The sequence below is a fragment of the Rhamphochromis longiceps genome, linkage group LG19 (genome assembly GCF_057381845.1).
Source record: "Rhamphochromis longiceps isolate RC_006_pf linkage group LG19, R_longiceps_female_GT1.1, whole genome shotgun sequence".
NCBI lineage: Eukaryota > Metazoa > Chordata > Actinopteri > Cichliformes > Cichlidae > Rhamphochromis > Rhamphochromis longiceps.
In genome coordinates, this window is record NC_140575.1 from 23,062,483 (window position 1) to 23,076,082 (window position 13,600).

At 41.2% G+C, this 13,600-nt stretch overlaps 1 protein-coding gene across 2 annotated transcripts in view; it reads left to right on the forward strand.

Annotated features, from left to right (window-relative positions):
* The first annotated feature begins 5,190 nt into the window (after positions 1-5,190).
* plekhh1 (pleckstrin homology, MyTH4 and FERM domain containing H1) overlaps positions 5,191-13,600 on the forward strand; it is a 33,093-nt gene continuing 24,683 nt past the window's right edge. The window contains exons 1-2 of one of the 2 annotated variants that reach the window (XM_085390902.1): positions 5,191-5,444; positions 10,302-10,473. In XM_085390902.1, coding sequence (XP_085247028.1) covers positions 10,330-10,473 — 144 coding nt within the window. In that variant the 5' untranslated portion in view covers positions 5,191-5,444; positions 10,302-10,329. Of the gene's footprint in view, positions 5,471-10,301; positions 10,474-13,600 lie in introns of both variants that reach the window. The other variant, XM_085390901.1, reaches the window with a different exon arrangement.

Sequence of the window (13,600 nt, forward strand, 5' to 3'; positions counted from 1 at the left end):
ACATTGCAAAGTAACACTCAAACAAGTGTTTTTTGTCCCGTAAACTTCACCTAACCCGCAAGTGGTTACGCAGGTGGCTGCCCCTCCATGAGCCTGGCTCTGCTGGAGGTTTCTTCCTTTTAAAAACGGAGTTTTTCCTTCCCACTGTCCTTGCTCAAAGGAGTCGTCTCTTTGATGGGGTGTTCTGTCTATTATTGTAGGGTCTTTACCTCATAGTATAAAGTACAGTATTTGGTAATTATATTGTCTCTTTTCAGGGCTTTTTGTTGATGTGCTAAAATGCATTCACAACAGGTTGTCTGCATGAGTGTACTGGATTTAATCAAAATAACATATGCTGCATGTAGACAGTGAGGGAAAAGAGGTACACCAGACTGTGGCCTTGCAGAGAAGAGGAGATTTCTTCATTTCTTTAAGAAATGTTCAAGTATCAAACAATCATTGTTCTGTTTTATTATCTCTGCCTAATGTCGGCTACAAAGTCCACTTTATCTCAGACTACTGTCATCTACCACTTCCTCTCAGCTCTGACAATGGGTCACTTGGATCTCCCGGGTCTGCTCAGTGACCCTGTCACAGTCTGGGTCATCGCATAGCTCTGCAAGTTAAATAGCTGTAAGAAAACACATTAATCTGTGAACACTTGATGAAACTGGCCTTAAGCTCCCTCTTTACTGTCCTGCCTCCCCCCAGTGCACTGGCAGCTGTGCCCGAGAATAGGCATGTAAACCATGTAGGCCTGACACCAGTTGTTTTGACTGAGAGCACTGAGGCACTGACTTATTGTGCAACACAAGGCAGAGTCTTTTGGCCAGCTATAATGCCAAAATCCCTGCTGTAAACTCACCCTCCCAGTCTAAATTGATCATTTCCAGGATGAAGTTTGGAAACATTTTCCACCAAAAGTTGCAGTTAATCATGTTAGAAAATGTTGATGCAACCAGCAAAACCCAGCAAGTTTTTTAAAATGAATTTTTTTTTATTTAATGACATGTTTCATATGTCTATGCAGTTTGCAATCAAAATAAAGGTATTCACATGCAGTGTGAACCCCGTATCAGTCCAAAACAACAGCAGAAGTTTATTAGTATGGACTGTGAAGCATGATGTCATCCGTTGGTTAGTGAAGCCCTCGTTGACCTGCCCTGAAGCATCATCCTTTTGGTCACTAATGGGACCATAATTTATAAAGCAAACATCATGTTGAATTTATTAAGACTTGAAAATAGCAGCGGAGACTATAAACTCATCAGTAGAGTATTTGCTGAGGTCATAGATGAAGTGAGCATTAGAGACTTTTTCATATAAACTTCTATAAATCTGACTTGTTTTTGCAACCACAGTATCCCCAGTAGCCCTCACTTCCCTGAGGGCCATTAGACAGAAAGCAGGTTTAAGGAACTTCTTCAGTGGCTTCTCTTTATAGATCTGGAAGCTGAACACATCTTTCATATGGGTTTTAGCCATGCAAGCAGTATGATCAAGCCAGTGCCTGTCAGCTGGTAGGTCCAGTATTCAGACCCAGACTGAAATACTGAAGTACTTTGCAAAAGTAACCCTAATTTCTTTATATTTTTCTTGGACAAAATGGGTGCAGTAATTTATTAAATTATGTGCAAACATACATGTAAATACAGTATATAAGGTAAAAACAGCTTGTACAACAGCCTGAACTCTCTTGGGCAAGCTTTCTAGTAATTTCTTCAGGAATAGTTCTCCGGGTTTCTTGAAGGACATCCAAATCTGCTCTTTGGATATTGGCTGCCTTTTGTTGCATTCTCTACATTTGTGTCCATAATTCCATCAACTGTGAGAAGCTCTCCAATGCCTCTGGCTAAAATGCAAACACAAAACACTCCACTGTGCATCTACACTTGTGTACAGATGGCTGTAGACACTCATCATTATATCTCTCTCCTGACCACCTCCATACATACTGACAGTGGTTTCAGCCAAAATTTTCAAATGTGGATTCATCACAAAAGACCAGTTGCTACAGATTTCCCTGTGTTAGTGTAATTTGGCGCTCCTCAGCCCTTTCTCTCTGTTTTTTTCCTTAAGAATTGCTTCTTGACAGCCACCTTTCAAGTGAGCTTGTTTCTGATGAGGCTCCATTGAACAGTGGATGGATCACCTGAAGGCCCAGAAGCATCTCTCAGGTCCTGTGTCAGGTCTTTGCTAGATTATTTACTGTTTCTCAAGGAGATGAATTTCAGATACTGTTAATTTGTTGTAGAGAGGATTTTAGGCCTATCACTTCTCTTCTTTTATCCTCAACTTGTCCAGATTACAGTTTGCTAAGACATGCAAAGTTTTCAGATAATAGTTCTTTGGGAATCACCTAGTTTGTGGAAAAACACTATTGTATGCATAGCAAACTGTGTTATCTTTTTCATGGATTAAACTAAAGAAATGGAAACAATTCCTGTCTTTTTATGATAGACTTCTAATAACAAAGGGCTTAAAAATATATTTTTATAATTCTTAAGATTCTTTGCCAAGTTGTCTGTTACATGTAGACACAACACTGGTTCATCCCTTGATTTAAGTGTCTTTTTATACTTTAAGGATTCATAGGTAAGTGCCAACAAACAAAGAATCATTTCTGTGAAAATGGTCAGACTGAAGGAAAAGGAATAAAGAGCAATCAACGTCCAAAGAAAGACTTTGAAATACCTTCAGAAATGGAGAACTATAGTCCAAGACCACATATAAAAGATAAAGAAGTGAGGGGTTGACTCAAGACTTTTGCACAGTGCTGTATCTCTTTGATGGATATCTCCATGACAGTGTTGTAATAAAAATGAAGATCATTTACGCTTTAAAACAGCCCCACCATCAGGTCATCTCTACACACTGTATTCTTCAATATTTAAGTGAACAAATACTCAACTTTACCTTCAACATCAGCTTAACTTAGAACTGCTAGAAACAGTTACGACATGAAGTTGGTGCTCGCTAAAAATAACTAAATAAACACATGTTGTTACTGTGCCTCATATCTCTGTCCACTTTTTGCAACATCATCAGCTGAGAAGATTTTTGTGGTTATTTGTGTGCAATCTCGGTCTCTGTCCGAATATGTCTTCATGCATGCCCTCTGTATTTACTACATCAGTCAGCGGACGAAGCAGGGCGTGTCTCACCACTGCATGCTTGTTACATTAACAAACCAACTTTAAAATAAAATATGCCACAGATCCATTTTTGGCCATATTTTAATTCGATCTTTTTATTGTTGCTGTTTTGTTATTACACTGAGCGACTTGAAACTGAACTGCTGCTGCTGCTTAGTATCAGATGCTGTGTAAATGTAAAAGGAAGCTTGCTACTGATGATTTTTTTATTTGGGTATAACATGCAGCATTTGAAATGCACAGACAGACAGAGAGACACTATAAAACGTTCCAGATGGAGATATGCAAAGTCCATGAGTAGAAACCGATCTTCCCACCAGGGCCACTAGTCTGGCTTTCTGATTAGGCCCCATTTGTTTTCAGACTACACTGCTGATTAAAGCCGCTTGAATCTGAACTACTTCTGACATTTGAGGGAATCCTTCTGAGGTTTAAGGAAATAAGACCAGGACTCTGAAGGGGATGCAAGACCTGAGCCTACTTGTATTTCGTTGGTGTGTTTTCAGCTACTCCCAAATGATCCCCTAACAATTCTTTTACTGCCTAGATAATTATTCACTACAGTGGCAAAGCACCACACATTGGTTTAACAACTTTTGATTCCAGTAAAGCCCAGCCTGCAAGCTTTGCCAATAAACATACAAACTGTAATTAGGCTACTTAAAACCTCAAATTTGGACTTTTTAGTGCTCACACATGGTGGTCTTTAAATTCTTGATATCAGCTGTAATATACAAGCTGCTTTTAAAATGTTATTTTAAAAGTAAAAGGTACTTCACAACAAAAATGCAAGGATATCAGAACAAAGGTTACCAAAAAGCAAGTTTGAAAAGACGAGTTTGTCACATTTAGTTATCAGCTTTGTGCTCTTGCTGCACAGCCAGCGGCTGCTGAACACATGAGGTCAAGGACCTCAAGTTCACTGATGTGTGCCGCTGCTCGGAGCTCTTAAAGTTAAAAACATAATCCTGAAGTGGACTCTGAAGTTACTGGGGAGCCAGTGCAGCTGGGTCAGCAAGGGCGTGACCAACAAGTCTTGGAGCAGCATTCAGATAATTCTGCAGATGTTCCAGGGAAGTTTTGTAATGTGATGAAATTAAGTGAGGAAGATAAATTTCCAACGCCAAGCATGACATAAGAAATTCAACTTGGCAATATTTCTTAAGTGAAGAAAGCTAAAGTGAACCAGAGATTTAACGTTAACAACCAAAGTGATCAATCTTCCTGATAGAAGATATAGCAGAAGTGGCAAGAGGACCTAGAGCTTTCATTAACTTTGACACAAATCTGTTAGGCGCACAAACAAGGATTGTTGTCAGCCATTCAACTGTTAGTTGAGTCTAAGCAACTATGTTAGATCTGTAGCTTAGAAACATTTTGTAACTAAATAGAGATATATAACTGAATGTCATCAACATACCAGTGATAAGAAATGTCCTTGAAAATGTTCAAAGTGTACTGAAGAGGGTGCAGATATAACAAAAACAGTAAAGGCCCCAAAAGTGAACCTTGTGGCAGGTCAGGTCCAACATCAACAAACCTGAACAGTAGTATTTGCTGCCATACTTCTCCTACTTCTCAAACGTTTCTTTAAAGTAAGAGATAAATTCTGATTAATTCTCAAACATTTTTACATGAAATATGTTTGATAATCGACAGGCTAAACTGAGGGAGAAAAGGCAGGCATGCTTTTTGCCAATGCTCGAAATTTATCAGCAGTAGACCAACCACTATGGTTCAGACTGAAAATCTAAAAGAACTAATAATGAACTACTGTAAAACTTTCTTAAGATTTTTTGATGATGTATTCTAAATAAAAATTGGGGTGACCTGACATCTCCTGTCGCCCCATTTTTACAACATCCTTGGCCTTAAAACATGAAGCTGTTTCATCTCTCCTCGGGTTTATAGACTATAGGGATTTTCTTCTTCTTCAGCAAAGTAATATTCACTGCTCTTTGTTTACATCCTAAAGGGAAAACCCAAGTCTGCCTTAATGCAATATCCTGAGCAGCTTCTGCGCACAAGAGGGGGGCCTGACTCCTGGAGAAATTTGATCCCGCATTCGGCCCTTTAAAGGAAAATGGGATGTGTCTGTTGAATGGAGCTGTGAGTGAGTTGCACTGAAGTCGCTGCGCTCCGAAGGAAAACGAAGGACGGCACCGGGACGGACCGACACAAGACATGAAAGCAAAGAAATGAATGAGAGAAGCGAGTGGAAGTCGACGCGGTGACGGAGACGTTATGAGCCGAGTTGCGACGAGTTGCCGGGGAAGGTGTCCGTGAGAGGAGAGACTCGACTGAGAGGTGGGCATAAACAACGAAGTCACAAGGTAAAGAAGCCTTACAGTGGTCCGTTTTAAAAGCACATGACATTAAGTGATCTATTTCATTTATATCTTCAGTCACTCGCGGAATTTTATGATCTTGCAAAATTAAATAAAGTCGCGTGCAGGAGGCTGCTGGGGACAAAAGACGCCTGTGTATTTTGAGAGGTTCCTGATGGCTCGGTTAACTTTTTTTTTTGTTTCTGCAGACCTACGCTTTACGGTTGATGCTGTGCTGCTGAGCTGTGCACACACCTGTTCCTTGTGGACCTTTTTTCGTATAATGTCTCGCCCTTGGGTTAGCTCTAAATGCGTATATTAAAACTGCGATGTCTGCATGTGAAGTAAGAAGGAAATAACATCTGTTGCATTGGGTTTGCATGACCTTAGAGTAAAGTGCGCAGCTTTTCTTTTTTTAAAAATCCCATCATCTTTTTTAACATGTGGGGAAATCGTAAAGGCTCACATTGCTGCTCCAGATCAAACTGACTTCTCCGGCAGGGGCTATTGCTGTGATTTAACACATTCTCAGGCTGATATATAGACCCGAGATATATATATATGTATGTGTATGTATGTATATATATATATATATATATATATATATATATATATTCATATTCCGTTCCACACAGTGTGTTTAAGCGTGTCTCCTGCTATAACTCTTGGATTTTATGTCAAAAGCAAAGGCTTTCTATGCCCTGCAGCGATAACTGCAGAAGCCAGGACTTAAAAGTGTGTGCAAAGGACAGAAGAGTTGCAGAGGTAGATGTTTACACCTCAGTGCAGAGGAATGTCAGGGCCTGTATTTAAGCCCGAGACTGATAATGAGTGTGGTCAGTTTGCTGAGGCCTGTCATTAACCTGGGCTGGGAGAGAGCTGCAGGTTTTCTTGCTGGCAAAGGTTAGGAAGAGGAGGAGAGGATGTGGAGGAAAGAAGGGAGGAGGATGGAAAGTGAGAGGTGTTGGAGGAGAGGTGAGTAAGACAAGACAGATAAGATAACTGGGGAGGATAAAGGTGAGGTGTAGTTGAGATTTTAAAAATAGCCTAAAAACATCCACAAGGCTCTGCAGTGGTTTAAATGTGTAATTTTAGAATTGTAAAGTTACCCTTTGAGTATAACTATAAAAACAACAGCAAATGATGTTGTTTTTCTATGTTTCTATCATGAATCGGGTCAAAGGTTAATAAACAGTGAGGCACTGATTCTTAAAAAAAATATAAAGTGTGAGGCCTACCTGACCAGATGGGAGTCAACAGTGGTCCCCCTTTGTTAAACACATGAGGCCACCGAGGAGACGATAAGGCAATATTTAAAACACCCACACTTGACTCCTCGTGCTCTCGGATAGGTTTTCTGTGTCAGCTCTCATGCACAGAGGGATCTGCCACGCTGACACAAATCTGCTGTGACTGACCCAGATTTACGCACACGCTGCTGTGCTGTCTCATGGGAGTCTTTTTCAAAGTGGGGGGACATGCCAAAACGCAGGGAAGCCAAGTTGGACCTCTGTGGAGACAACAACATCGGGGATTTGAAATGTCTGGTGGGGATGATATGACTGAACCACCTAATCACTTACATCACCACAGCTGCATGCTCAGCAGTGTGTCAGTGGTGTGCACGCACATGTGTCTGTTTCCAATCTAGTCCTCTGTGTATCTCCATCTGCGCCTGCCTGTGCTCTGGTAAGCAAGCGCTGAAGAGTTACGACTGACCGCGGAGTGTGTGTTTGAATACGTGGTGATTAAAGAGGTTCATGTCAACGAAAGGACCGACTTGAGACTCCTTTTTTTTTTGCGCGCAGAATGGCAAAGGTGCATTCACACGCTGTCCACACAAATTCCTTTATTTCAATCTGTGATTATGAATAAAACCTCTCCTTACTGAATACCAAATCTCACTCAGTTTGAGGAATACTGCAGTATAACTGTCAGTGGGAAGCGGTCGTCTCCTATGGCAGGCGTAGAAACTATCCTGCTGGGATCGTTGCGGTGGCGTTTCCATCCAGACGTCTTTCCCAGTGTTTGCTCTGGCTGTGGCTGTGTGCAAGTTCTTGCAGCTAGATGGAAGTAGAGAAGCTCCCAGGGCCTTCACATCTATCTGCTGCCAGGAGAGCACTCGCCGTTCTGCGCTACATCCCTCGCATGCATCTCCCCACACAGTCCGCTCTGGGTGGCCCAAGTGTTACCAAACATGGATCTACCGTGCAGATCCTGGAAAGCTTGTTTTTGTTGTCTTGACTTTCTTTCTTTCTACCCCTACCACCTGAATGTTTCCAGCACAAGAGACGATACTTGAGTAGAGAATAGTATTTATCAGATCATATTTAACACTAGACTCAGTGGAAAATTGCCTTCTGCATTGCTGTAAACCATCCCATGATTGAGGGCTATACTTGAAAAGGATAAAATGACTCCAGTTTAATTCACGTTGGGCTGTATTGCTCCCACACACCTTGAGAATAAACTAATTCTTGACAAGCTGGTGTTGTGGGGTTGATTTTTATCTGCATGCACTCTGAGGAAGTGAGCAGAAAACATTTCTGTAATCTTTATTTGCCTTCCCTCCTCACCTTGAGCAAGTTTAACTTTACACTTGCTGATTATTCAACTGGGATCCTGGCACAGGTTGCCCTTAGCTTTAACAACCTTTAATGTCTCCAACAAGCAAAGAGCACTAAAGGAATTGGTTCAGGGAGAATTAGCATAGCAGTGCTGAGAGTGTTTAACAAGCAAATGGCTTGTTTACACCCAGCTGTTTTAGCTCCTGGAGGAGCATCTGGCGTTGTCTTTCCCCTTTCTGCACAGTATGACCCAGAAGGGCTTATTCAAGCCAAGGGATCCAACCTCTTACCCACAATGGCGTCTGGCTTTGCATGACCTTCATACCCTCCAGTTTGCCCCAGAGAGAGACAGAGACACAGGGGAACTCTTGGTAGATGGACCTTGACTGTCCAGGCTGGGCACAGCGGTTGGCTGGTAAAACCTCCACTCGCATGACTTCTGTAATTTGTTTTCTAGGCCTGTATTTACGAGCATGCTAATTGTAGGGAGCGCCATGTTGCAGTTATAGTTGCCGGACTTTGAACGTCTGCTGTTCTGCTGATGGTGTCTGGCTGCACTTTGAGACTGGATGTCTTTCTGTCTGAAAACTCAGCTTTTATAACTTCCTTGAGCTTCATTTGTTTTCATTTTGATGTGCAAATGTTCACACAAACCTGCACATTAGGCACACAACCTCAAAGCTGATCATTAGAACTACTTTTATTTCGGGATGTTCACACAGCAGGCCTTTAACCTTTTTAAATGAGTATCTTGTCGAGGGAAAAAAAGCCACCAGTCAATCGTCCTCAGGTAAAAACAACTTAAGCGCCCCAGTTTCCCACATTCAGAGCTCGGTCCATTCACTGTCACACATTCTTTCCTCCTTTCTTTGCTGCAGCAAGCTGGTGCCCCCTCCTTTTTAGCTGTGATGGGACTGTCATGCAGAAAGACACTATTGTGCTGCACAGGATCCCGTTTTGCTCCTTCCTTGTAATTAAGAAGGGATTGCATAGGGGGGAGGGCAGGGGATTGGGTTAGTAGGTAATTTGGCTAAAAAGCAGAGCACTGACCTGCTTCGTGGCTGGCAGACCTGAGAGCCAGTACACATGAACCGGCTCCCCCACTGACAAAAAGTCTCCCTGCTGAGGTTTTGTTCAGTGTGTGTGGGCATGTGCAGAGACTAAGAAAGAATAAGATAAGATAACCTTTATTAGTCCCACACGTGGGAAATTTGTTTTGTCACAGCAGGAAGTGGACAGTGCAAAAGTTATGAGGCAAAAATTAGAATACAATAAGAATAAATACAGTACACAACTGTACAGAATAGAATAAAATAAAATACTATATACAGTAGAATAAAATAAAATAAATATACAATAAGATAAAAATAGAATACAAATACTATATACAACTGAGTAAAAATACAACGATGACAGAAAGGATTATTGCACTTAGTATTATTGCATATGTATGGATGTGTGTGCTTGATCAGTTAAAGTCTTTATTATGGAGTCTGACAGCAGTGGGGAGGAAAGACCTGCGAAATCTCTCCGTCCCACACCGTGGGTGCCGCAGTCTCCCACTGAAGGAGCTGCTCAGTGCTGTCACAGTCTGCTGCATGGGGTGGGAGACGTTGTCCATCAGGGATGACAGCTTAGCCGCCGTTCTCCTGTCACTCACCACCTCCACTGGGTCCAGAGGGCATCCTAGAACAGATCTGGCCCTTCGGATCACCCTGTTCAGTCTCTTCCTGTCCACAGCAGAGATGCTGCCGCCCCAGCAGACCACGCCATAAAAGATAGCAGAAGCCACAACAGAGTCATAGAATTTCTTCAGGAGTGGGCCCTCCACTCCAATAGGAAAGGCAAATAAAAAATAATCCTGTGGTGATCTCTCTACAATGTTTATTTATGTGCCTAACACTTGTGTTTGCATGTAGGTTTCTTTTTATGTGTCACAAAGCAACACAGAAAGTAAGAGGAAGCTTTCATTAAACTTGTGTCATTGTGGATTCATTGTTAGTATTTTCCTTACTCACGTTTCGTCAGTGAATCATGGGAAGTGTGGTCAGCAAAGGTTTTGTGCTGTAAATGAAAACAGAAGCTGAGCCTCGTAGGGAAATGCCTTTCCAGGATGATTTTTTTTTTTTTAACCTCCTGCTCAGGGATGTCATTTTCAGTCTTTGATCAAATTTGCAAATTTTCAAGTTTGTGCAGCCCATTCATAACTATTAAAGTCAAACCATGCAGGCCCAAAGTTTACAAGCAGATTTGTGTTTTCTGTATTTCAGTCCAGAGGAAGAGCCCTGAATTCTCGCCATGGCTGACGTGTTGGAGAGCAGCGGGGCAGGAGCCGCTGGAGCGGCCAGTGTGGATTGGCAGAAACGCTGTATCGCTCTTGAAATGCAGCTGCTGAGGTTCCGGCTCCAGGCAGGGAAAATCCGAGAGCTGCTGGCAGAGAAGGTGAGAGTGAAAAGCATCATGGGTAGTAGTTACACATAGAAACTCTGCCCAAAATCCCCAAATCATTCTCTTATTCACTCATTTACTACTCCCTCTTTAAAAGACACTAGAACTGTATTGACATTTGGGACGTTTAACAGTTATTGGCACAATTTTCCAACTCTTACAGGTTCAGAGTTATACTACAGTAACATAGAAATATGGTAATGTTGCTTTAGAACTTAGTGCAAATGCTAATTTGTTCATTTCATTTTGTTAAAAGTGTAATTGAGAGCTTAATTAGTACTCCATGGTGTATTGGTTAAGACATTTCGATTGCATGTGAATGGTTTTGGGACTGGGAAGAGATGCAAAACCCCTGGAAGAGTGGCGTCAGGAAGTGTGTCTACAATGAGGTGACTATGCAAATAATGGAGCAGCCAAAAGAAGTTTAAGTGGCTCCATGGTGTAGCGGTTAACACGAGACTGATTTAGAGTTCAGACGTGATTCTCTGTAGAGTCTAAAATGTGACCTACATAAATGGCTACATTGTTGCCAGCGTTCATGGTTGTGCATGGAGCATTATCAAAACATATTTGACCCTCATATCCATTCCGAAAGTTTTTTGCAATCTCCTTGATTTTGATCACATCTATGAGTCCTTCCATTGGGGTGGTTATGCTGTTGCTGATAAATTAAAAAATGATGGCAAACAAGTAGGCTAGAAATGCATACAAGGAGTTGACAGTACTGAACAGGCCAATAGTTCTAGACGGCATTATACTCTAAGTTTTTAGAGGAGTGTGCAGTTACTTATCACCAAGTGTAAATTCCTTAATACACAAGAATGATTCCCATTTCAACACCAGTCAAGCTCTTATGGGGCCTTTATAATCTGATCCTTATTCAGTCAAAGTGACACAGTTATAGCTGTCATGTAGTGGAGCTCAAATCCTGTCTTATTAGTTTTTGTACAAGGTTAAACATGTGTGCGGCTGTGGCTCAGGTGGTAGAGTTGGAGGTTGGTAGATAGATGCCTGACTGTGCTACCAAGAAATCTGTCAAACAAAAACGTGGTAAATTTATCATAAAATATTGGTTTACAAGCCTCAGAACCATTTTTTTTTGGTAAGGACTGAGTTTTAAAGCCTGAGTTTTAAAGTTTGAGCCTAATATAGCAGTGATGTGGCACGAATAGTTTAGTATGAACTGCTTTTGGCTTTTTGAACCATAATATTATGGAAATTTGATTTAAACTTATCATGCTACTTTGATCTGCAAAATTAGACATGCCGCTAGATGTTCTGAACAAACACTCAGATCACATTGCTTCATCACCTTCTTCTTCTTGTGATCTGGCAGTGTGTTTAAAGTGTTTTGTGCATGAGGAAACTATTAAAGCACGTGACTCAGTTAGAAATACAGGTTTGGATGACTGTATGTTTATGAGTGCGAGGGAAGACAGATGAGCTTATCCAGCTTATTTGGTAAACACTCGGTCCACTCATTGTGTGTCATCAGAGGTTGGCTGCAGTTTAAGCCAAAAGGAATATTTACCGTTTAACTCACTTCTGGTGCTTACCCTCAAGCTGGGGAAATAACCGCCAATCGCTGGCCAAATGCTTGTAAAACTGTGGCTGTTGTAAAGCCTGTCTACCAGACACTTTGGAAAGTAATCAGCTGTCATCAGGAGATTCAGCTTTCTGCTTAAGATTTGTTGGTAAAACTGGAAATGTTTGGATTAGAGGAAAGCATGAGTTTAGCAGCAGAAATCAATTTTTGTGTTGATCTGATTTACATATGGACGGGTTTTGAGTTCGGAATAGCTTTCAGGTACTTTTATTTGCCACAGTGTTCACTTGCTTTATCATTTGCACTTCCAGATTTGTGGAGTGGTTGGGTCAGTCAGTCAGCAGTACGTTTACAGTCCAGACATAACCCTGTAATTGTTGTGGATGGCTGCACCAATAAGCTTATAAAGAGATAAAATTAATATTGAGCGCAACCGAGTTCATCTTGTATGTTACTGTTAAATTGCAAATGAACTACAGTAATCTAACTTAAACACAATATTGTTACTGATGTTATTGTTTATATTGCTTAGCTCTTTATAAAACAACCTCTTAATTTCTTTCCCTATGGTATCAAGGATTTTCCTGGGTATTGGTATCAAGTACTGTGCACGTTATGTGAAAGTTGTCCACCATATCGGATGTAATACAACCACAGGCTGCTACGGAAAGATTTGTGTTCCCCGACCTATTGACACTACTTCCTGGATGTTGCTGGCTTTTGTCGGATGAAACCATAAAGAAGACGCTGAACCAAAAACCTCTGAGTGATTGCTTTGGTTGATACAGACTGCCATGGTTTAATTTCACATCGTATTCACCGCATTGCAAATACTCACTACCTAGTAACTCAGTGATATTAAAACATGAAAAAGTGTGAAAAAGTTTCTGAAGAGACAGTTGCCAGGAGGTCACTGATTGGTCTGCAGGCTGGGGCTTTAGGAATCATTTTCCTTGTGATTGCTGAAGGAACTACTCATAGCTACTCAAAATCAGTCAGAATATTAATTTTTCCCTCACGACTAGTGGTTGCCACATGGTTAGCAGATTAGACTCTAGGCCTGGGTGTCTGTGATTTTATTTACTTGACCCTACATTGTCAGTATGATTGCCCACAAGTTAATGTCACATGGTTAGTGGTCACATGTCTGCAAAACATCAATACTGGACATGCTAGGGAAAAATCTGTATTCCTTGATTGGTTGGCAACGGTTCACAGTAGTGGTGTGTGATACTGCATATTTTGGTATCGATCCGATACCAAGTAAATACAGGCCAGTATCGCCGATACCGATACTTTTCAATAAATAAGGTGGATGCATGCAAACCAGTAAACAAATGAAAACAAACAAGTACTGTTGAGAAACTATAATACAAAAATTACAATTAAAATTCTCAACAACAACAAACAACAACTGGTGAAAATATAAATATTATGTAAACAACTTAACCCCTCCCCCAAAGCGTCTAAGACTATGTCCACACTAGCCCGGATAGATTTGAAAACGGCGTTTCCGTCTGAAAACACTCCACATCCACACTAGCGTTTTCAGTCGTTTTCACAGAGTTGTGCGTC